The following is an 18576-nucleotide window of genomic DNA, read 5'->3' as shown; positions in this document are numbered from 1 at the left end:
TAGTGTGCGGACAGTATAGTCTTCAAGTAATATTTTACGAGTTGATAGATATGAGTATTATATTAATATGTGTATTATATTAAACCCGATATTATTATAAATTAATTGAATAAATTCCTTATAGTGTGCGGACAGTATAGTCTTCAAGTAATATTTTACGAGTTGATAGATATGAGAATAATTTTGGATGGAGGGAATATTGATTGTTCGAACTACCGTAACGTGCTCGTCGACCGGCGAAAGGTCAGGAGTTCAAAATTAGTCTTCGAGCCAAGGCTCTACCGTTTGATCATCTCGACCATAAGCAGAATGAATTTTAGAAAATTAAAAACTTATCGAGTCTTCCGTAATTGGAAACTAAAATAAAATCGATTAAATACTAACACAAAGTCAAACTATGTATATTCGTATATCGCTTACTCATTTCAAGAACGTCATATATCAAAAAACTTGATTTTTCAGGAGATCGTTTTTAAAGTTTAAGAATATAATAAAACGCATTAAAAATAAATATCAAGCCACTTGTTGAACTTTTTTCTGTGCAACAGATCTTTTAAGGTAAAACCTGAATGTTTTTTCTCCATTTAAAAAATATTTTTAAAAAATAATTAAACAATACCTTTTCTTCAAAATGCAAAAACAACACTTTCTACCCTGTGGCGGGTAAATATTAAGTTAAAAATATGCCGCTTTTGCTGGGATATAGTACATTTTTTGGGCATTCCGAAAACATGCACAACTGAAAACTGACGATTTTTGATAGATGACGTTGTTGAAAGGAGTGAGCGATATGTCTACATAATTAATATGTAAAGCTTTTGTTCAATCGGAGCCTGCCTGATCGATCGCTCGCGTGATGTCAAATGCACGTGATGTCAACATTAAATAAAGTTGACTCGTGTGACCTGGGTTTCAACATTCGTTCCCACTCTGCCACAACTTGATTCGCATTTTCAAATACGAGCTGCTTCGACTTACATAGAGTTTAAATACTTGAGTATTACAATCAAAGTTTAAATATTATCCGATGACATCAACATCGGTAAATTGATAGCCGAATTATTGATTGCCAATTTAAAGAAAATCCGCCTTCGTAGTGTAATGATCAGCACTTTCGGCCACCGTTCTGGAGCTCCCGGGTTCGATTCCCAGGGTAGAGTAAAATAAATATAAGTGATTTTTTTTAAATTACCTTACGTCCAGTTGACTCTGAAATCTAGCTACGGCTTATGCAACACCCTATCATGACCCTACTCAGGCTTCAACATTTTAAGTTTCATAGCCTATGCCTACTCGTGAGTGGATTTACTCTTTATGTTTAAAGTTACTATAATTTCATGTAATTCATTGGTGAAAATTCTAGGCAAAAACACTCGCCTAAACACTAAATATAAGTGATTTTTTTAAACTCTAATATTTATTCAATATTACCCTGGACTGGTCCCTGAAGTGCAGGAGTGATCACCTTGGTTTCATGTGTTAACGATCAAGATAACACTGCGTTTATATGATGCATTGCCCTATCACCAGTGGGGTGTGGATAAGTGTTTGAAGAAGAAGAATTTAAAGAAAATATTGCAATAATTTTTATTTCGTTTTATTTTTCTCCTAGTGCCGTAGATATCGGAGGTCAGCCGTCGTGATTCATCTAGTAAATAATACGATAGCGGCGTTCGGCTGTCATTGTTTCGAATAGCGACTTCGATAAATCAGAACGAGCTTAGAATTTGCAGCAAAACAAAACAAAAGAACACTAATAAAAACAAGATGTGCGACGTTCAAAAGTAGCGGGATAACGTGAATTAGCCGTCGACCATTGTTATGATTGATACAAATTTATAAATGAAAATACAGACGTCGACACATACAGAGTTAATTGAAAAGGCAAAAAGCGCGATGCTTGAACCAGTCATGCAAGTGATACATAAGTACTACATGGAACATGTAATGATGATTGGAATGGACGTATTGCGGCTCTGTAAATACGATTAATGGGCATTAAGTCATATGTGAAGCTTCTCTTCCAAGAAATTAACGCATAAACATATCGCACTTTGTAAACATAACAAGGTTGCCATGTATTCCCGAGACCTCTCATCGGGACATTTTCATATCGAGGACCAAAAGAATGTAAATGTAATTGTAAAGTGATTACTTAAACCAGCCTATGACGGTCGTCAGCCCCGTAAATGCCCAGACTTCCATATTCTTCTTCATCTTTGAAGAGATGTCGAAAAAATAATTTGAAAAATAACTCATATAATTGGAGATAATCCAGATTTGTGAAGTATTTGGACACACTCAAAATTTTGTAAATACCAAAAAAAATGTTTATCAGATCTCAAATGTATTTAACAAATCATGCCTCCATGCCTCAAAAATATTTTATCGACGAGAGAGGGAAATTTTGTTCCAAATTAATCAGTTCTTCGGACAATTCAGGACATTTCAGATGGGGTACCGATTTTCGACTAAATACTGGAATATTTTTTGGGTCATCGTGATGACCCGTGGCCAATATCGGTAACATGCCCCGACGAATCAGGATAAATGGCAACCCTAATTTAGTATACCTACTGGATTTATAGTGTGTTTTGTGAAATGATAGTGTTCTTTGAACTTGTCATTGTTGCATATTTCTTACTGAATTTCTCCGATATTTTTATTCACTTGTAAATACTATGATACATAATTAATTGAGGTAAAATAACAAACATACGAAGTCTTTGTATTTTTTTTTCATTACCTAACGTCCAAGTGACTCTGAAATCTAGCTACAGCTTATGCAACACCGCTTATCATGACCCTACTCAGGCTTCAACTTTTTAAGTTTCATAGCCTATGCCTACTCGTGAGTGGATTTATTCTTTATGTATAAAGTTACTATAATTTCATGTAATTCATGACTGAAAATTCTAGACAAAAACACTCGCTTCTAGGCAAAGGAGGTCTTTGTATGTATATTATAATATACTACAAAGCCTTCGGGAAAATTTACTCAAACTATTGAATGTTACGTATATTTTTCATACGAGTATTTGAATGCAATAAATTTTGTTAATCATAAGGTTTTATAAACGAAGGAGGCAAAATTACAAAATCAAAAGCAAAAGTATTATAAAATTCGTCATAGTACACATGAGTTAGACGTTAGTTCAGTTAGACGTGTATTTAGAGTCCTGGAATGGGACTAGCCAGGTGGCGGTTTTTGGGAGCTTTGGGATTCACTTCAGGTAAAGGGGTTTAGTATTTAGCTACCATAGATTGTCCCCTGGCTCATTCTCATACCACTCTGAATACGTGGCCAACTCAACTTGGCCCAAGGATGACTAGCAGCCAACAAATTCTACTACGACGAATAAAATGACTGTCCACGATACAAAAAGATTAAAAAATATATTTTCATCTCACCAACAGATGTCTCTAGTGAAATTCTAGTGATTCAAGAAAAATGTTCCGAAATTGGATCATATATATAGAACTTCCAAGAATTTGAGTAGTGTGGTTGTCAATCATGGGTAGAATTGGTGAATGTTACACGTTTGTAAAGTGATAACTTAAACCAGCTTATGACGGTCGTAGGCCCCGTAAATGCCCAGAATTCCATATTTTTCTTCATCTTCGTTGAGATGTCAAAAAATAATATATAAAATGCTGTTGATTTTTAGTAACGTAAATTGTACATATATTTGTAAGAGTAAAAAAGTAAGTTTGAATGGTAGTGTATTGGTAAGATTCAGTAATGGGTGACGGATGAGGTGACGGGTGAGGTGACGGGTGACGGACTGTGCTCGGGGAACAACAACACACGGAGGGGAGGCACTGAATGTCATCTTAAAATGAAACTCACATTTGCAGGGGCTCGTTTTCTTGCGTAACGTTTGCATTGGGAACTCAGCTTGCGGAAGCTTGTGGTTGAACATAGAGAAAAAACACTCGTTCCGATTATGTTGCTTCGACCGCAGTAAGACATTCAATATTATTATCGCAAATGGCCGAATTTTAACTAAATCTAGATAAATATTTTACGATTAAACAACTGTTGTGACAATTCAACAGCTCTCACACGGGATCGGTTAAATATATTTTATAGAAATTTGACAAAATACACTTAGAATAGAAACCTACATCGCTAAAATAGAAACACTTCAACTTGCGTAGGAACATGGGTGTCGATGTGTCTTTTAGTCTTTACAGAGTGCTCGGAGCTGAGGGTCGCGGGTTCGCTCTCCACGCTCGCATCCTGCCCTATCGATCTTCCTTTCGGAGCCGCTCACGAGTCGGCGAGATCGTCGGCTCGGCGGGCGCGGGAGGAGAACATAAATACCGCGGAGGTACGTTCGCCCATGCCGCGAGTCGATACTCACTGAGTAGGGTTGGTAGCTCCGCTCCGCCCCTACCCCTAGCCCGTGCGCTGATCAATATTCCGCGCCCGCCGTGCCGCCTCCCCCCCCGCTGCAAGCCCTCCCCGCCCTCCCGCCCTCCCGCCCTACGCGTGCACCACACCTGACAGATCGCCAAACAAACTAGTCGCCCGACTGCGAGTGCTACGGATCAGCTGTTCCACATGCCGACCTGTGACCGACGAGACGTTCGCCGTATCGACGCCGTCATCCGGGTGTTTTTTAAATACGCCTAACGTTAGGCAATCCGTGTAACAATGATAAATGTTTTCATTAATTGATTCGGCAGTCACTTTGTGGTAAAATTTATCCATTTTTAATTAATGTTTTACTTAGTAAATACCACTATTTCTTAAAATCTACCGTGACACGTGTTTCGATGCATTCCGCATCATTTTCAAACACCGTATGAAAATGATGTTTTTACGGTGTTTGAAAATGACGCGGAATGCATCGAAACACGTGTCACAGTAGATTTTAAGAAATAGTGGTATTTACTAAGTAAAACGCTAATTAAAAATGATAAATGTTGATTATTTTATTAAAATTACACACTTGAATGTACTACTCTAATGAGTTTTACTTATATATACGACTAATTTCGAAAACTTACAGATGTTTTCATCTTCTGGTACAAATTAAAAATAACGAACAAAAAATATATTTAGAGGTATATATATAGGTTAATAAATATAGGGAAGGGAGGGGGGGTTAAGGAACAAGATTTTTTGTAAATGGAAACATTGATAATAATAGTGACGTATTTCGAAACAGTATATTATTAATTAACGTTTTATCTGAATTAAAATTTTTATGTATTTCAAAATTTTCTAAATTATTCATGACTTGACCTTTATTTGTAACAGAGTGTAATAAATTAAGTGTATAAGAGTCAAATGAGTGGTTAGTTTCCATGATATGATTTGCAAATTGCGAAAAATAATTACTTGTTAGTCCACGGCGATGTTCTCTTATTATAATTTTTAGACTTCTCGCAGTTTGGCCAATATATTTTTTATCGCAGTCATCGCAAGAAATTTCAAAAATACCGCTTCTATGTAATATGTTTACTTTTGATTTTGAGTTTCCAAGAACTTGACCCATGTTGTAACTCGTATAATACCGAGCTTGGATATGAGAGATATGAGAGAAAACTACATAAGTATAGTAGTTGTTATTTTATTCTATAAAATGCAGTTCTATCAAGAAATGTCAGCACAAAACTTCAAAAATCATAAATGTATTTATAAATTTGGCGTTTAATTTATAGACCCACATTTTAATTTATATATGTATTTAATATCAAAATCAAACACCGATTTTTAGAGTCAACTAAATATTATTTTATTATTAAAAACATATAAAAATTAAATTTGTGACGATTGTTTCGCCTTGTTATGGCATTTTCAAACTACTATGAAGATTAAATGGACTGAGGGTCACAGTAGTTTGAAAATGACATAACAAGACGAAACAATTGTCATAAAATCTATTTTTATGTGTTTTTAATAATAAAAGACTATTTAGTAGACTCTAAAATCAGTTTTTGGTTTTAATATTTAATATAATAAATCGTAAAAGTGACAATTATTTTATTCATTGATTCGACACTAATTTTGTGGCAAAATCTGTGCTTTTTAAATTAAAATCTTGCTCGGTAAATAATACAATTTCTTAAAATCTATATTGACACGTGTTTCGATGCAGCACAAGTGTTTGAAAATTATGCGGAATGCGTAATTACTGGTATTTACCAAATAAAACTTAAATTAAAATAGTGAAAATTATAATTTATGTTCAAGAATATATTTTTGTACCAAGTTAAAAATATTAAACGAAAAATCGTTATTTCACTTTTGTTGCCTTTAAATAAAATTGTAGGCGTACATTATGAACACAAACATATTTTCCAGCTGAATACGACGTTAATTCAACTATAATCCATCACTTCCTTAGTTATTGCACTGCAAAATACAGCAGTGAATACAAAACACACTAAAGAGCCAGTACCGCAGAACATATCGCTCTTTGTAATATTTAATGCCTCGGCGATTGGTGCTAAATGATTCACTTGTCAACGAGCTACCATGAGTAATAATTTATTTTGCAGACACAGTACGAGGGGTGGACCTTTGGAGAAATGACTCATCTCCGGTTAAGAGTAATCGCATTTAAATAGTGCTCTGTATATAGTATTTAAAATAGAATTTTGTGTTTTGAGAAAATGTTGAACAGTTCTCACGAGGATTTACATATTTTATAAATATGTAAAGATGTAACACTCTCATTATCATTCATCGTTCCCTTTGTGTAATACCACTTTTATAAACACTTGTCCATCTGGAATTTGACCGTCCGGCAGTCCGGTTTTGAAAAATGAAAGCGACGACAGTTTAGCGTGATCTAATTTACGCGCAACGTGTTCACGCACCGATCAAGAGCACCGATCCGAAGAAAGATCGACAAAAGCGCAAGCCAATCCAAGCGTCATTTTAAAACGGTAACTGACGTGCCGGACGGTAAAATTCCGTGTCATTCCGTGTAGTGAACAAACGCCCTAAAGGCGTTTGTCCACTACACGTCAGTTAGCGTAAAACAGAATGTCAGAAGATAGACTTCCGCATATCGCCCTTCAAGGAAACTCTGAAGGACGTAGACATCCAGGCAGACCTCCAAAAAGGTGGAGAGATAGCTGGCAGTCAACATCCCAAGTGCGACAGGCGGAGGCACAGACAGATCCTGAGGATCCTGAGGAAAAATAACTCCTAATTGAAGATAAGTCAGATTTGTGAACAAGTATTTGGACACACTGAAAATGTTACGAATAGTATCATATCTCGATACTTCTAGATGTTTCCACGAAGTCTGAAAAGATAATTTTCCGCAACTCGCTACTATTTCAATGTTGCGCTCGCGTTCCGGTCGACAGTTCGAGAGGAATTCTTCTCGTATTTTTCATTCAAGCGCTCCGCTCGCCATTTCGTCCGGTGAAAATAGCTAGCAATAAAAATAAACATACTTGTTTTGTTTTTTTTGTTGTTTTTTTCACAGTCGTAACGCGAGAATTAAATTCAGATTTATCGGTTATAATTCCGCCGGTCGAAGCCCAAAGTAATCGCCACACGATATCGAGATTTGATTACACACTGACCGCGATAATAACCGCAATAAAATTACTAATGGCCACTCTATATTTGCGGAATAAGAGCGATTTCTTCGTTAAATACGAACACTGATTGGACGAAACTAAAAACATTAGTAAAACAAAGGTTAGTAATGCAATAAAAACACGGTGACAAATTAATGAATGATCCGCTAACCTTGCTTTTAACTTTTTTTTAAATTTACAAATCAGTCAAATAAATAATAAAAATAAAGTAAAATACAGTTGAGATAGGTACCGCGTTATTGCAGGAAACGTTATAGAGTGTTAATTTAAAAATAAATATATATTTTTACATTTTAACGAACAATGAACTGACTGAAATGAGTCATTTAAAATCAAAATACTATTTTAACACATTAACCCCCTAAAACGTTCTTTCCGATAACGCGGTTCCTACCTCAACGTTATCGGGGGGTATACACAAATATTTTATTTGACCAGAGATTGAGTTTTGTCGATACCGACATAATCACACTAGTATCATCAGATCGGCTGTCCAAACTTAAAACACAGTAAGGGACATTTTTTTGTAGTACGTTTTTTCTGCATTTTTGGACCATAAGTAGAATCTACTTAGTCCAAATCTATTAAGAAAACCCGGTCACTGGTCAAATAAAATATGTTTATTTATTTGTTGGAAAACCAACAGAATATTTACAAAAATAACGTAATATATTAAAATTTAAAAAAATAAAATTCCAATTAGAGGTTTTCACTTAAGTAATCTAAAAATAAAAATAAACTGTCATATACATAAAAGTAAAACAATGTAATAAACTTACATTAAATGTTTTTATCAAAGAAATTTTCTTTATGAAATAGTCAAATAGACAGCAACAATATTTCTCTTAAACGTATGAAATATATCGCTCACTACTTTCAAGAACGTCATAAATCAAAAATCATCAATTTTTAGTTGTGCATGTTTTCGGAATGCCCAGAAAATGTACTATATCCCAGCAAAAGAGGCAATTTTTTTAACTTAATATTTTCCCGTTACAGGGCAGAAAGTGTTGTTTTTGCATTTTGAATAAAAGGTATTGTTTAATTATCTTTTTAAATATACTTAATATTTTTTAAATGGTGAAAAAACCTTCAGGTTTAACCTAAAAAGATCTATTGCACGGTAAAAAGTTCAGTTAGTGGCTTGATATTTATTTTTTATACATTGTATTATATTTTTAAACTATAAAAACGTTCTCCTGAAAAATCAAGTTTTTTGATTTATGTCGTTCTTGAAAAAAGTGAGCGATATGTAAAAAAAATATACTTGTTATTTTATTTTACAAAATGCAATTGCACCAAGAAATGTCAGTACAAAACTTAAATCAAATAAATTAACAGGTTAAATTAAAACCTTATACTTCGTTATTTTCCTAAATTACGTCACTGCTAACAGATATAAAAAACCAATGTATGAATTATTCATCCTTTAATTGATCAGTACGTAACTGTTGTGAATTGCAAAAAGAGGTCTATTGAATCGACAATGACTTATCATAAATATCCTGATCCCAAGGCTATCTTTGTTGTTATACTTCAATTTATTGGGTTGATGCAAAAGTAATGACCGTTTTTTATGATCCCAGGTAATTTTTTTTTTTCAAAAATTATGAATAGTATCTTCTTTTTTTATGATTCCATTGTATAAAGGACGCTTTCCCTCTACTTTCTATTCAGTTTTGGCCTGGCCAGAGTATAGTAATAACCCCTTGTATTTTTTCAAAATGTCGTTCGATAAAGTGCATTTACGTCATTGTTTACTTTATGAATTCCGTAAAGACAATACAGTGAGTGTGGCAACCAAAAATATTTGTGAAGTGTATGGAGCAGATGTCATCAAAGTTCGACAGGTACGAAGATGGTTTGTAAAATTCCGATCTGGAGATTTTTCACTCATTGATAAACCACGTACAGGGCGGCCATTGAAGTCTGATGACGACGAATTAAAAGTCATAATTGACACCAATCCACGTCTAACCATCAGGGAGATTGTGTCAATGATGGGAGTCAACCAAACAATCGCATTAAGACATTTGAAGCGTATGGAAATGGTTTCGCGGTACGACGTTTGGAAACCTCATCAATTGTCGGCTGCCGATTTATTGGATCGTGTTTCAACGCGCGTTGCTTTGAGTGCGAGACAAAAACATGAACCTTTTTTGCATCGTTTGGTGACGGGAGATGAGAAATGGGTCGTGTACAACAACGTGACGAGAAAAAAACATTGGACTATACCTGGACAAGCCCCATTAACAACTTCGAAGGCCGAAATCCATAAAAAAAGTTATACTTTGTGTTTGGTGGAATAATAAGAGTATTGTGCATTTTGAACTCTTGGAACACGATAAGACAAGTACAACAGAACGATGTTGTCAGCAATTATCCAAATTAAACATGGTCCTTCAAAAGGATATACTAGAATTGGTAAACAGAAAAGGGGCAGTGTTTCATCACGACAACGCGCGACCACATGTGGCTATGATGACCCAACACAAGCTAAATGAGTAAAATTGGGATGTTATCAAGCATCCACTGTATTCTCCAGATCTTGCTCTTTCTGATTTTCATTTATTCCGATCACTGCAAAAAAAATTAATTTTGAAAAAAATTATTCAATAGAGCAGGTAAAAACATCCCTTACTTCATTTTTCGCATTAAAATCTACGGAATTTTATACTACTGGTATTGATAAGTTGATAGAAAGATGGGAGAAGGTTACAAGAACTGATGGAAATTACATAATTTATTAAATAAATAATACACAAGAAAAAAAAAAAAAAATATATGTAAAAAACGGTCAAAACTTTTGCATCAACCCAATATATAAATCAATGCTTCAGGCATTAAACTCTGCATTACGACAAGAGAAGTTGCGACAGTACGTTAAAAATATAATACAATCAATCTGAAAATCGTTTATGTATTAAAAATCTTAAGTTATAAAAATCAGACCCTTATCGGCACCCAATGGTGTATAGGGCACTGCACTGCATTGACGCAGTTTTATCTTGATTGTTACTTACATGAAGGCAAGATGATAAAGCTTGCGCTTCAGGTACCAGTCCAAAATAGTATTAAAAAACTAACTAACTAACCATCACGCCGCTGCCCCGCAGGACTAGGAAGAGAGAATAGAACGCCACATCACTTTCTCTTTACAAAACATTCTTCGCCTCTTCCACGTTCATACATCTCCTCATACATACCCGCCAATTGTTTCAACTCCTAACCTGACCGCTTTCAAGTATTTGACATACTTATCTTGAATGTTTTTCGCAGATACTTAGTGGCACATTCTATAAACTTAATAAAATAAAACAACTTTGTTTTAACCACTTTTAATTGGTAAACTTTATCCAACCGGTCGAAACTTTGTTTTGTCGAAACCGGTTGGATAAAGTGTACCAATAAAAAGTGGTTAAAACAAAGTTGTTTTATTTTATAAAATTTAACATACTTTTCACTCCAATACTTTAGTATTAAAATAAATTTTGGAGTGAAAAGTCACGATTTATATATCTTGACCCCCCCCCCCCTGGGGATCGAACCCGGGGCCTCCAGCACGGTAGCTGAACGCGGTAACCATAAAACTACAGAGGTGGACAATGGTTAAATTCTTACAGGATTATAAGACAAATCACGTGTCAGATGGGAATAATGAGTAATTTAGTAAAAATTCAGACTAATCGCGTATATAGTTAACAGGGCATTCCTCTCGTTTCGAGCGGGAAAATAAACAATAACGATAACAACTTCCGTTTTGTACTAATTCTCGCTGAATCAATTTGACCGGAGTCCATCGCGTCCAGCGCAGAGGAAATGATGATGATTTAATCAACAGACGTGGAAGATACTGTGATCATGTGGGAATGTATTTGGTTCTAGACCATCAGTAAATCTCCACCCGAATTACATCGTTTCGTTAAAAGAAATATATATATATATATATATATATATATATATATATATATATATATATATATATATATATATATATATATATATATATATATATATATATATATATATATATATATATATATATATATATATATCGTCCGACTCCGTAGTGTAAAGGTCAGCCGGCTCGGCTACCGTACTGAAGGTCCCAGGTTCGAGGGAGGTCAAATGAATTTATGTGATTTTTTCACTCCAATATTTATTCAATATTACCCTGGAGTGGATCACCTTTCCTTCGTGTGTTAACGATCAAGATAACACTGTTTTTATATGATGCAGTGCCCTATGCACCATCGGGTGCGGATGAGGGTTTGAAGAAGAGAAAGAAACAAGACTGGATGGAAAGACATGTGAACATGTGTAGTTCTCGAAACTAGTCATGTTTACATTAATAAACTCTGAAAATTCTAAAACAGTTATAAATCATAACTATCATGAGAAAAAATCCCACGTAAATTCATTATTGTGAGTTAGGATAGACAGAATATCCTTCACCGTCAAGGATTTTCCGAATTTAGCTTGATTGTTTTTTTTCGCTTGTGGATATTTTGTAACTGTATTGTTTATTGATATTTCAATTTAAAATATTATTTTCAGATAAGACAAAGCGTAAACTCGAAGTCTACGTAAAGGGATTACACCGTTTGGTATATCGAGGAATAATAACTTGATTCTTATTTTTTTTAAACGTATTTTTCGTATCCATATTTCAAAATTATTTTTAAGTCTATTGCATAATTCTCAAGTGTTACTTGAATAAAATAAGACTTTCGCGTAAAATAATCAAACTTTTGTATACAAAAGGAGCGATAGAAAAAAAAAACATTTGGAAAAAATGAAAATTTTCGAGTTGATGATTGATATATCGTAGTCATACAGGAGAAAGTGACCAAGTGCAGTTTTTACAAAAACGTGATCATTGACTATTTGATATCTTACAAGCTTAATATTGCCCTGAATAAAATCCCAAAGGATTTTAAACTTGAAAGTATGATATATTGACTTGTTAAAAATGACTAACTGCATTGATGTTTATTTTCATGCCAAGCAAAAGTGACTTAAATGGCCCTCCTGAAAATTTAACGTTTTGTTAGTTGGTCACTTTCTTCTGTACGACTACGATATGCGAGTTGAGATTATAAACACAACCATAATTTTTAATAAAAGATAATAATTTGAGGTTAATAACAAACGAAGGACAATTTTAAGGTAAAACGAAAGCAGGAAAAAATTAACGAAAATGTACAGTAACGCCAAAAAGTTCTAAATTATAACATATAACGTTCTAAATTGTAGACGTAATACAATTTTATTTATTGTTTCGGCATTCACTTCGTGGTAAGACATGATCAAATTCCAAATGAAAACACTTGTTTTTTACCACTTGAGTATTATATTTATTTTTAACGACTAATTTGGAAAGCAACTGTACCTTTCGAAACTCTTCGTTTAATTTATTTATTGATTTGGCGTTTAATTTGTAGAACTCCATTTTTATTTATGTATTAATTTTGAATCACATACAGATTTTTTGAGTCTACCGAGTTGTATTTTATTGTTAAAAAATATTTCGCCTAGTTATGACATTTTCAAACTAATGTCGTTTGAAAATGGCGAAACAATTGTCACAATATTATTTTTTATGTTTTTTTTTTAATAAAAAAACACAGCAGACTTAAAAAATCTGTGTTTGATTCAACAATTCATACATAAACTAGTCGCTTAAAATTAATATAATACTCAAGTGGTAAAAACAAGTGTTTTCATTAGCAATTCGGTTAAAGTACGTTATCGCTATGGTACATTTGTTCCAAATGTGCAAATTTGGAACGATATTTAAAAGAGCTTGACTAGAGGAACTGTAACTTGTTTTTTGACATCTCATCAAAGATGAAGAAGAATATGGAAGTCTGGGCATTTACGGGGCTGACGACCGTCATAGGCTGTAGTAATTAGTGTCATAGTAATCACTTTACACCCGTGTAACATTCACCAATTCTACCCATTATTGACAACCACGCTACATATATATAAGTTATATATATATAAACCAATTTTGAAACATTATTCTTGAATCACTAGAACTTCACTAGAGACATCTAATGGTGAGATGAAAAGAAGCTTTTTATTGAGCAGAAACTCTTTTATTAGTATGTGAGGTCCGAATCCTGGATTATAATCACACACATGAGAAACGCCAGAAAATATCATATTCATTTTTATTATTTAAGCTTAATATGAAAATAACTCCTGTAATTGGAGATAATCGAGATTTTGTGAACAAGTATTTGGACAAACTAAAAATGTTGTAAACTGTAACTTGTTACATGATTTAATAGAGCATTGGTCACATAAAGGTCGCGACATTCACGATGGTCATTCGAGCAGTACCAGAAGCTGTGTGGAATGTTAATGTGCCTTCAATCACAGCGGTCACCGCTTGCTTCAACTGGCAGGGTTTACTGGAGGTTAAACGCGACCGCCTCCGTAGTGTGATGGTCATCACGCTCGCCTGGAGGTCTCGGGTTCGATTCCCAGGGGGGGGGGTCAAGAATCATTAATCTTCTACCGATTTGAGCTTTTTGAGAGATTTTTAAAAGTGAACTGTCGATCGACATGGCGCGTTTTACAAGAGTATTGATTATTCTATTCCATTTTATTCCTAACTTAACAGTTTTGGCAGATCATGTTAAAAATAGACGTTAATATTTTAAATTAAATAAATAAAATACCGTAAATCTTCTACAGATTGCCGCCATTGGCTAAAAAACTGATTTTTTTAACATCACGTGGTTTGCAAATAATATTTATTCGATATTACCCTGGACTGGTACCTGAAGCGGAGGGCTGATCACCTTTTCTCCGTGTGTTAACGATCAAAATAACACTGGGTTTATATGATACAGTGCCCTATGCACCATCGGGTGCGAATGAGGGTTTGAAGGATAAGAAGAAGAAACAAAACTGGATGAGAAGACTTTTAATGTCAACAAATATGATATATAATAAAACAGACAAATTAATAGAGCATTTCGACAAGAGATTTTTTTAGATTCTATCTGTGAAATCAATAATTTTATGTACAAGTTTCGAGAACTATAGATTTTCTCATCAACAGGTGAAAATAAAAACTGTATTTTGTAAACAGTTTATATTTTCACGTATTCATGAGAACACCTCTAGTTCTTGAAACTAGTTGAAATAAAGTCGATAAGTGGTCTAACAAAAGTGTTTTATATTTATATTTAGAAAAGTACAATTTGTCTGTTGTCTTTGTTTGATTTAAATATATATATTATTACATTTATATAAACATATTTTATATATTAATTTGAATATTTTTTTTGTATTTATTAGCTAATCAATCAAATATATTAATTAGAAAATGAAAAACAAAAATCTCATACAAATAAAAATCTCGGTGTTAGATGCGTATATTATTTACACGTACACCATGATAGGATATTCAAATATGTTACATTAATGTTTATGTATCATTGTATCTTAAACAAATACTTTATGTTGATGATAATACATATATCATTGTATCGCAAACAAAACACTTATCTACATAAGTAGTACCAAATATTTTAGGAACTAATAAATAATAAATAAAACCCTTATCCGCACCCCAATGGTGCATAGGGCACTGCTTCATATAAACGCAGTGTTATCTTGATCGTTTACACATGAAGGAAAGGTGATCAGCCCTCCGCTTCAGGTACCAGTCCAGGGTAATATTGAATAAATATTACAGTGAAAAAATCACTTATATTTATTTGACCCCCCCCTAGGAATCGAACCCGGGACCTCCAGAACGGTAGCCGAGCGTGCTGACCATCATGCTACGGAGGCGGACTTTTAGGAACTACTACTTAAAAATCATTGCTTTCTAAAATTTACTCCGATTTTTTTTTAAATATAGAAAAATTTGTAATTTTTATTATTTACAAAAATACTTCAATTTCACACTATTTCTATGAGCCTAAGCAGCTCATTATTAGAAATAGGTATACAATTGGGGTAGAGTGGGTTCGAACCGACAAACTCCGACTCAAGAGTCCGCTACACTAACCACGGGACCACAAACCGACATAATAATAAAAAAATTGTCACTGTAGCAACGTATTCTCATTGCTTCACAAGCATTGAAAATAATACATATTAGAAATTTGCCTTTTCTATTTCCTTTTTTCCCAATCAATCCAGACTGAGCCACAGCAACGCGAAGCCGGGTAGAGCAAATAGTAAATAAAAGAAGATTGTAGGAAGTTTCTCGGCATTTTACGCTCCCGATTATTATCCCTAAATGCATTAATAAATTTACAAAATTTTTCGTGTGTCCAAATACTTGTTCATAAATGTGGATTATCTCCTATTGGGAGTTATTTTTATTTTTAAAAACTCATTTGAGATAATTCATAAATTTTATTTAAATATAACTCCTAATTGAAGTTAATCCAGATTTGTGAACAAGTATTTGGACACACTCAAAATGTTGTAAATAAATTGAATGGTCAAATTATAAGCTAAAATTAAAATTAAAAATGATGTTTTCTAGCGTTTCTCAATTATGTGAATATAATCCAGGATTCGGACCTCACATACAAATGAAAGGGTTTCTGCTTAATAAAAGCTTACCTTATCCCACCATAGATGACTCCAGTAAACTCACTGTTTCGAGTTTAATTAATATATCTAGAAGTTTCAAGAATTTGAGTAGTGTGCTTGTCAATCATGGGTAGATTGGTGAATGTTACACGTGTGTAAAGTGATCAATCAAACAAGCCTATGATGGTTGTAGACGTGTGTAAAGTGATCACTTAAACAAGCCTAGGATAATGCCTGTAAATGCCCAGACTTTATTATTTGATATTCTTCTTCATCTATGTTGAGATGTCAAAAAATAATGTAAAAAATAAATAAATAACTGATGGAGGAAGATACGCGAGTGAATAGGATATCCTGGTGGCGATAATGACATCAAAATAATATTTACGTAATTTTTATAATACGTTGATCGCCTATCGTGCAATGACTGGATGTAGCGATCAAAACCAGTTAATGAAAAATTGCACAATCCTTCCGATGATCATCGCCAGCGCTAATAACCGGAATCGAAATTCGGCCTTGTAGCATACACAATTTGTTATAAACATGCTAAAATTTAAATAGTTTTATAAATATGTACAAACGTAAAACGTAACGTATTGTCACAATACTGGTACATCTTGTCTTTTATTTATAAAATCAAATCCTCGTGAGCACTTTGCAACATTTTCTAAAAACATGAAATTCCATTTGAAATATTATATACTGAACGTACATTTTCTGTAAACACGAAATTCTATTTCAAATATTTTATTAAAAACTATGGCGTTTTTAACAAACTGTATATTTCAGTGGTATCAGCTATCAAATGGTTATTTTTTGCGGGTATTCTTTAAAAATTGAACAACAATGTTCTTTAGTTTAAAAAAAGATCTAAAAACAAAATAAATTTATGGCAGAGTACCGTTTATTATGGTTTTAAAATTATTTATTTATTGCATAAACAGGGTGTCAAAAACGTAAAATAATATTCAAATACGTTTAGTACTAAACCATGTAAAGGTAGTATTTTTTTAATTCGTCATAAATATAAATTAATATAACAAAGAAGATATTTATTCACTCTTTCAAAAATAACCACAGAGGGTAATAAATATTATTCTTACATTTATTTTCTAATTTAATCGATGAAAATAGCACATAATCGCTAAACCATAAACCAGAAATAATACATTAATTATTTAATATGCTATAATATTTATTTCATGATGAGATTAATAACGAGGAACATTAATTTAAGAGCAGTAATAGGAATATGTCAGAATTTAGCCCATAATACCAAATAATAATTAAATATTTACACTAAGTAAATGTCATATCTCAGGGAAGAATGAACGAAAAATGAAGAAAAGAAAGAAAATATTATTTTTATACCGTGGGTATTCATAATGAATGTCTGAAACTATTATCCCTGGTGGGAATATTATCTTGAAGATTCACATAATATTCACTTTTAGATTCACAATTATCACAATTTCTGAAGACAATTTAACCTCACTCTATCACAGAACCGATCGGAGACCAAACACAACAAAAAATAGATGACACTTTGTCACTGGGATATTCAGTAGAAAGGTTGTATGCGATTTAATGAGCGCAGCAAAATATCGATGAATGTTGCCAGATACAAGAACTAAAAAAATGGTACAAGCGACTATCCCCGTGATGAATAGTTGAGTCCGAGTCTTTCGATTTGGTTTATTCCGAGAAGGATATTATGTATTAACATTAAAAAATAAATATATTTTCCAGTAGTGAATTTAAAAATTAATATAAGAATTTGTTTGATGAGTTAAAATATTTAAATTATTTTGCCATATATTTTTAAAATTTGTTTTATGTTCAATTTGTGTGTATCAAGCAATTTTAAAAATATAATTTATTACATTTTGTTTTCTAAATTATATCATTTTTAAATCGCTTTTAATTGTCTTACGATAAAAAGAAATTCCTAGAACTTCCTGATGAAGAGTTTTCCAACTTTTCAAATTTGACCTAGATGTTACAGAAGCATCACAAAATTTTCAATTACAATGAAAAAAGATAAATATTTAATGAAGCGAGTGAGAGATCGTCGATCGTCTTATTCATAAAAAGTAACAACCAATCCAACACTTACAATATTTACTGTCACAACTACTTATACAAAGGCCCCATCATCCCATTTTTATTACAAACATAAGTTTCTGATATTTTAGAAAACTTTTCGATTACTAGCAACCTTAGAATAAAGCCGTCTAACTACCAACTTTTTGCAGAAAGTAATTTTAAAAGTGCAAAAATTACTATATAAAAAATCATTTTTTGTACGAAAGTGAGAAAATATTATTTCAAAGCAATAAGTTTACCGATAAAGTATATTCAAACCCAACTCAGGTTAATTTGTATTGTGTGGAAACTTACGATAGTACATGTACAAAAGGGGTGGTAAAT

General features: G+C 33.1%; 1 protein-coding gene across 4 annotated transcripts in view; it reads right to left on the bottom strand.

The window, feature by feature from the left end:
• The window catches only part of Dab (DAB adaptor protein), a 44665-nt gene extending 26996 nt beyond the window's left edge, over positions 1–17669 (bottom strand). The window contains exon 1 of one of the 4 annotated variants that reach the window (XM_088263230.1): positions 17518–17669. In XM_088263230.1, the coding sequence (XP_088119356.1) occupies positions 17518–17530 (13 nt within the window). In that variant the 5' untranslated portion in view covers positions 17531–17669. Of the gene's footprint in view, positions 1–3850; positions 4410–17517 lie in introns of those variants that run through there. The other 3 variants (XM_088263224.1, XM_088263231.1, XM_088263223.1) reach the window with 3 other exon arrangements.
• Positions 17670–18576: the final 907 nt, after the last annotated feature.

Source organism: Brachycentrus maculatus, unplaced genomic scaffold (genome assembly GCF_059751285.1).
Source record: "Brachycentrus maculatus isolate JH-2025_06_01 unplaced genomic scaffold, ASM5975128v1 h1tg000197l, whole genome shotgun sequence".
NCBI lineage: Eukaryota > Metazoa > Arthropoda > Insecta > Trichoptera > Brachycentridae > Brachycentrus > Brachycentrus maculatus.
This window is presented reverse-complemented; position numbering and strand designations above follow the sequence as displayed.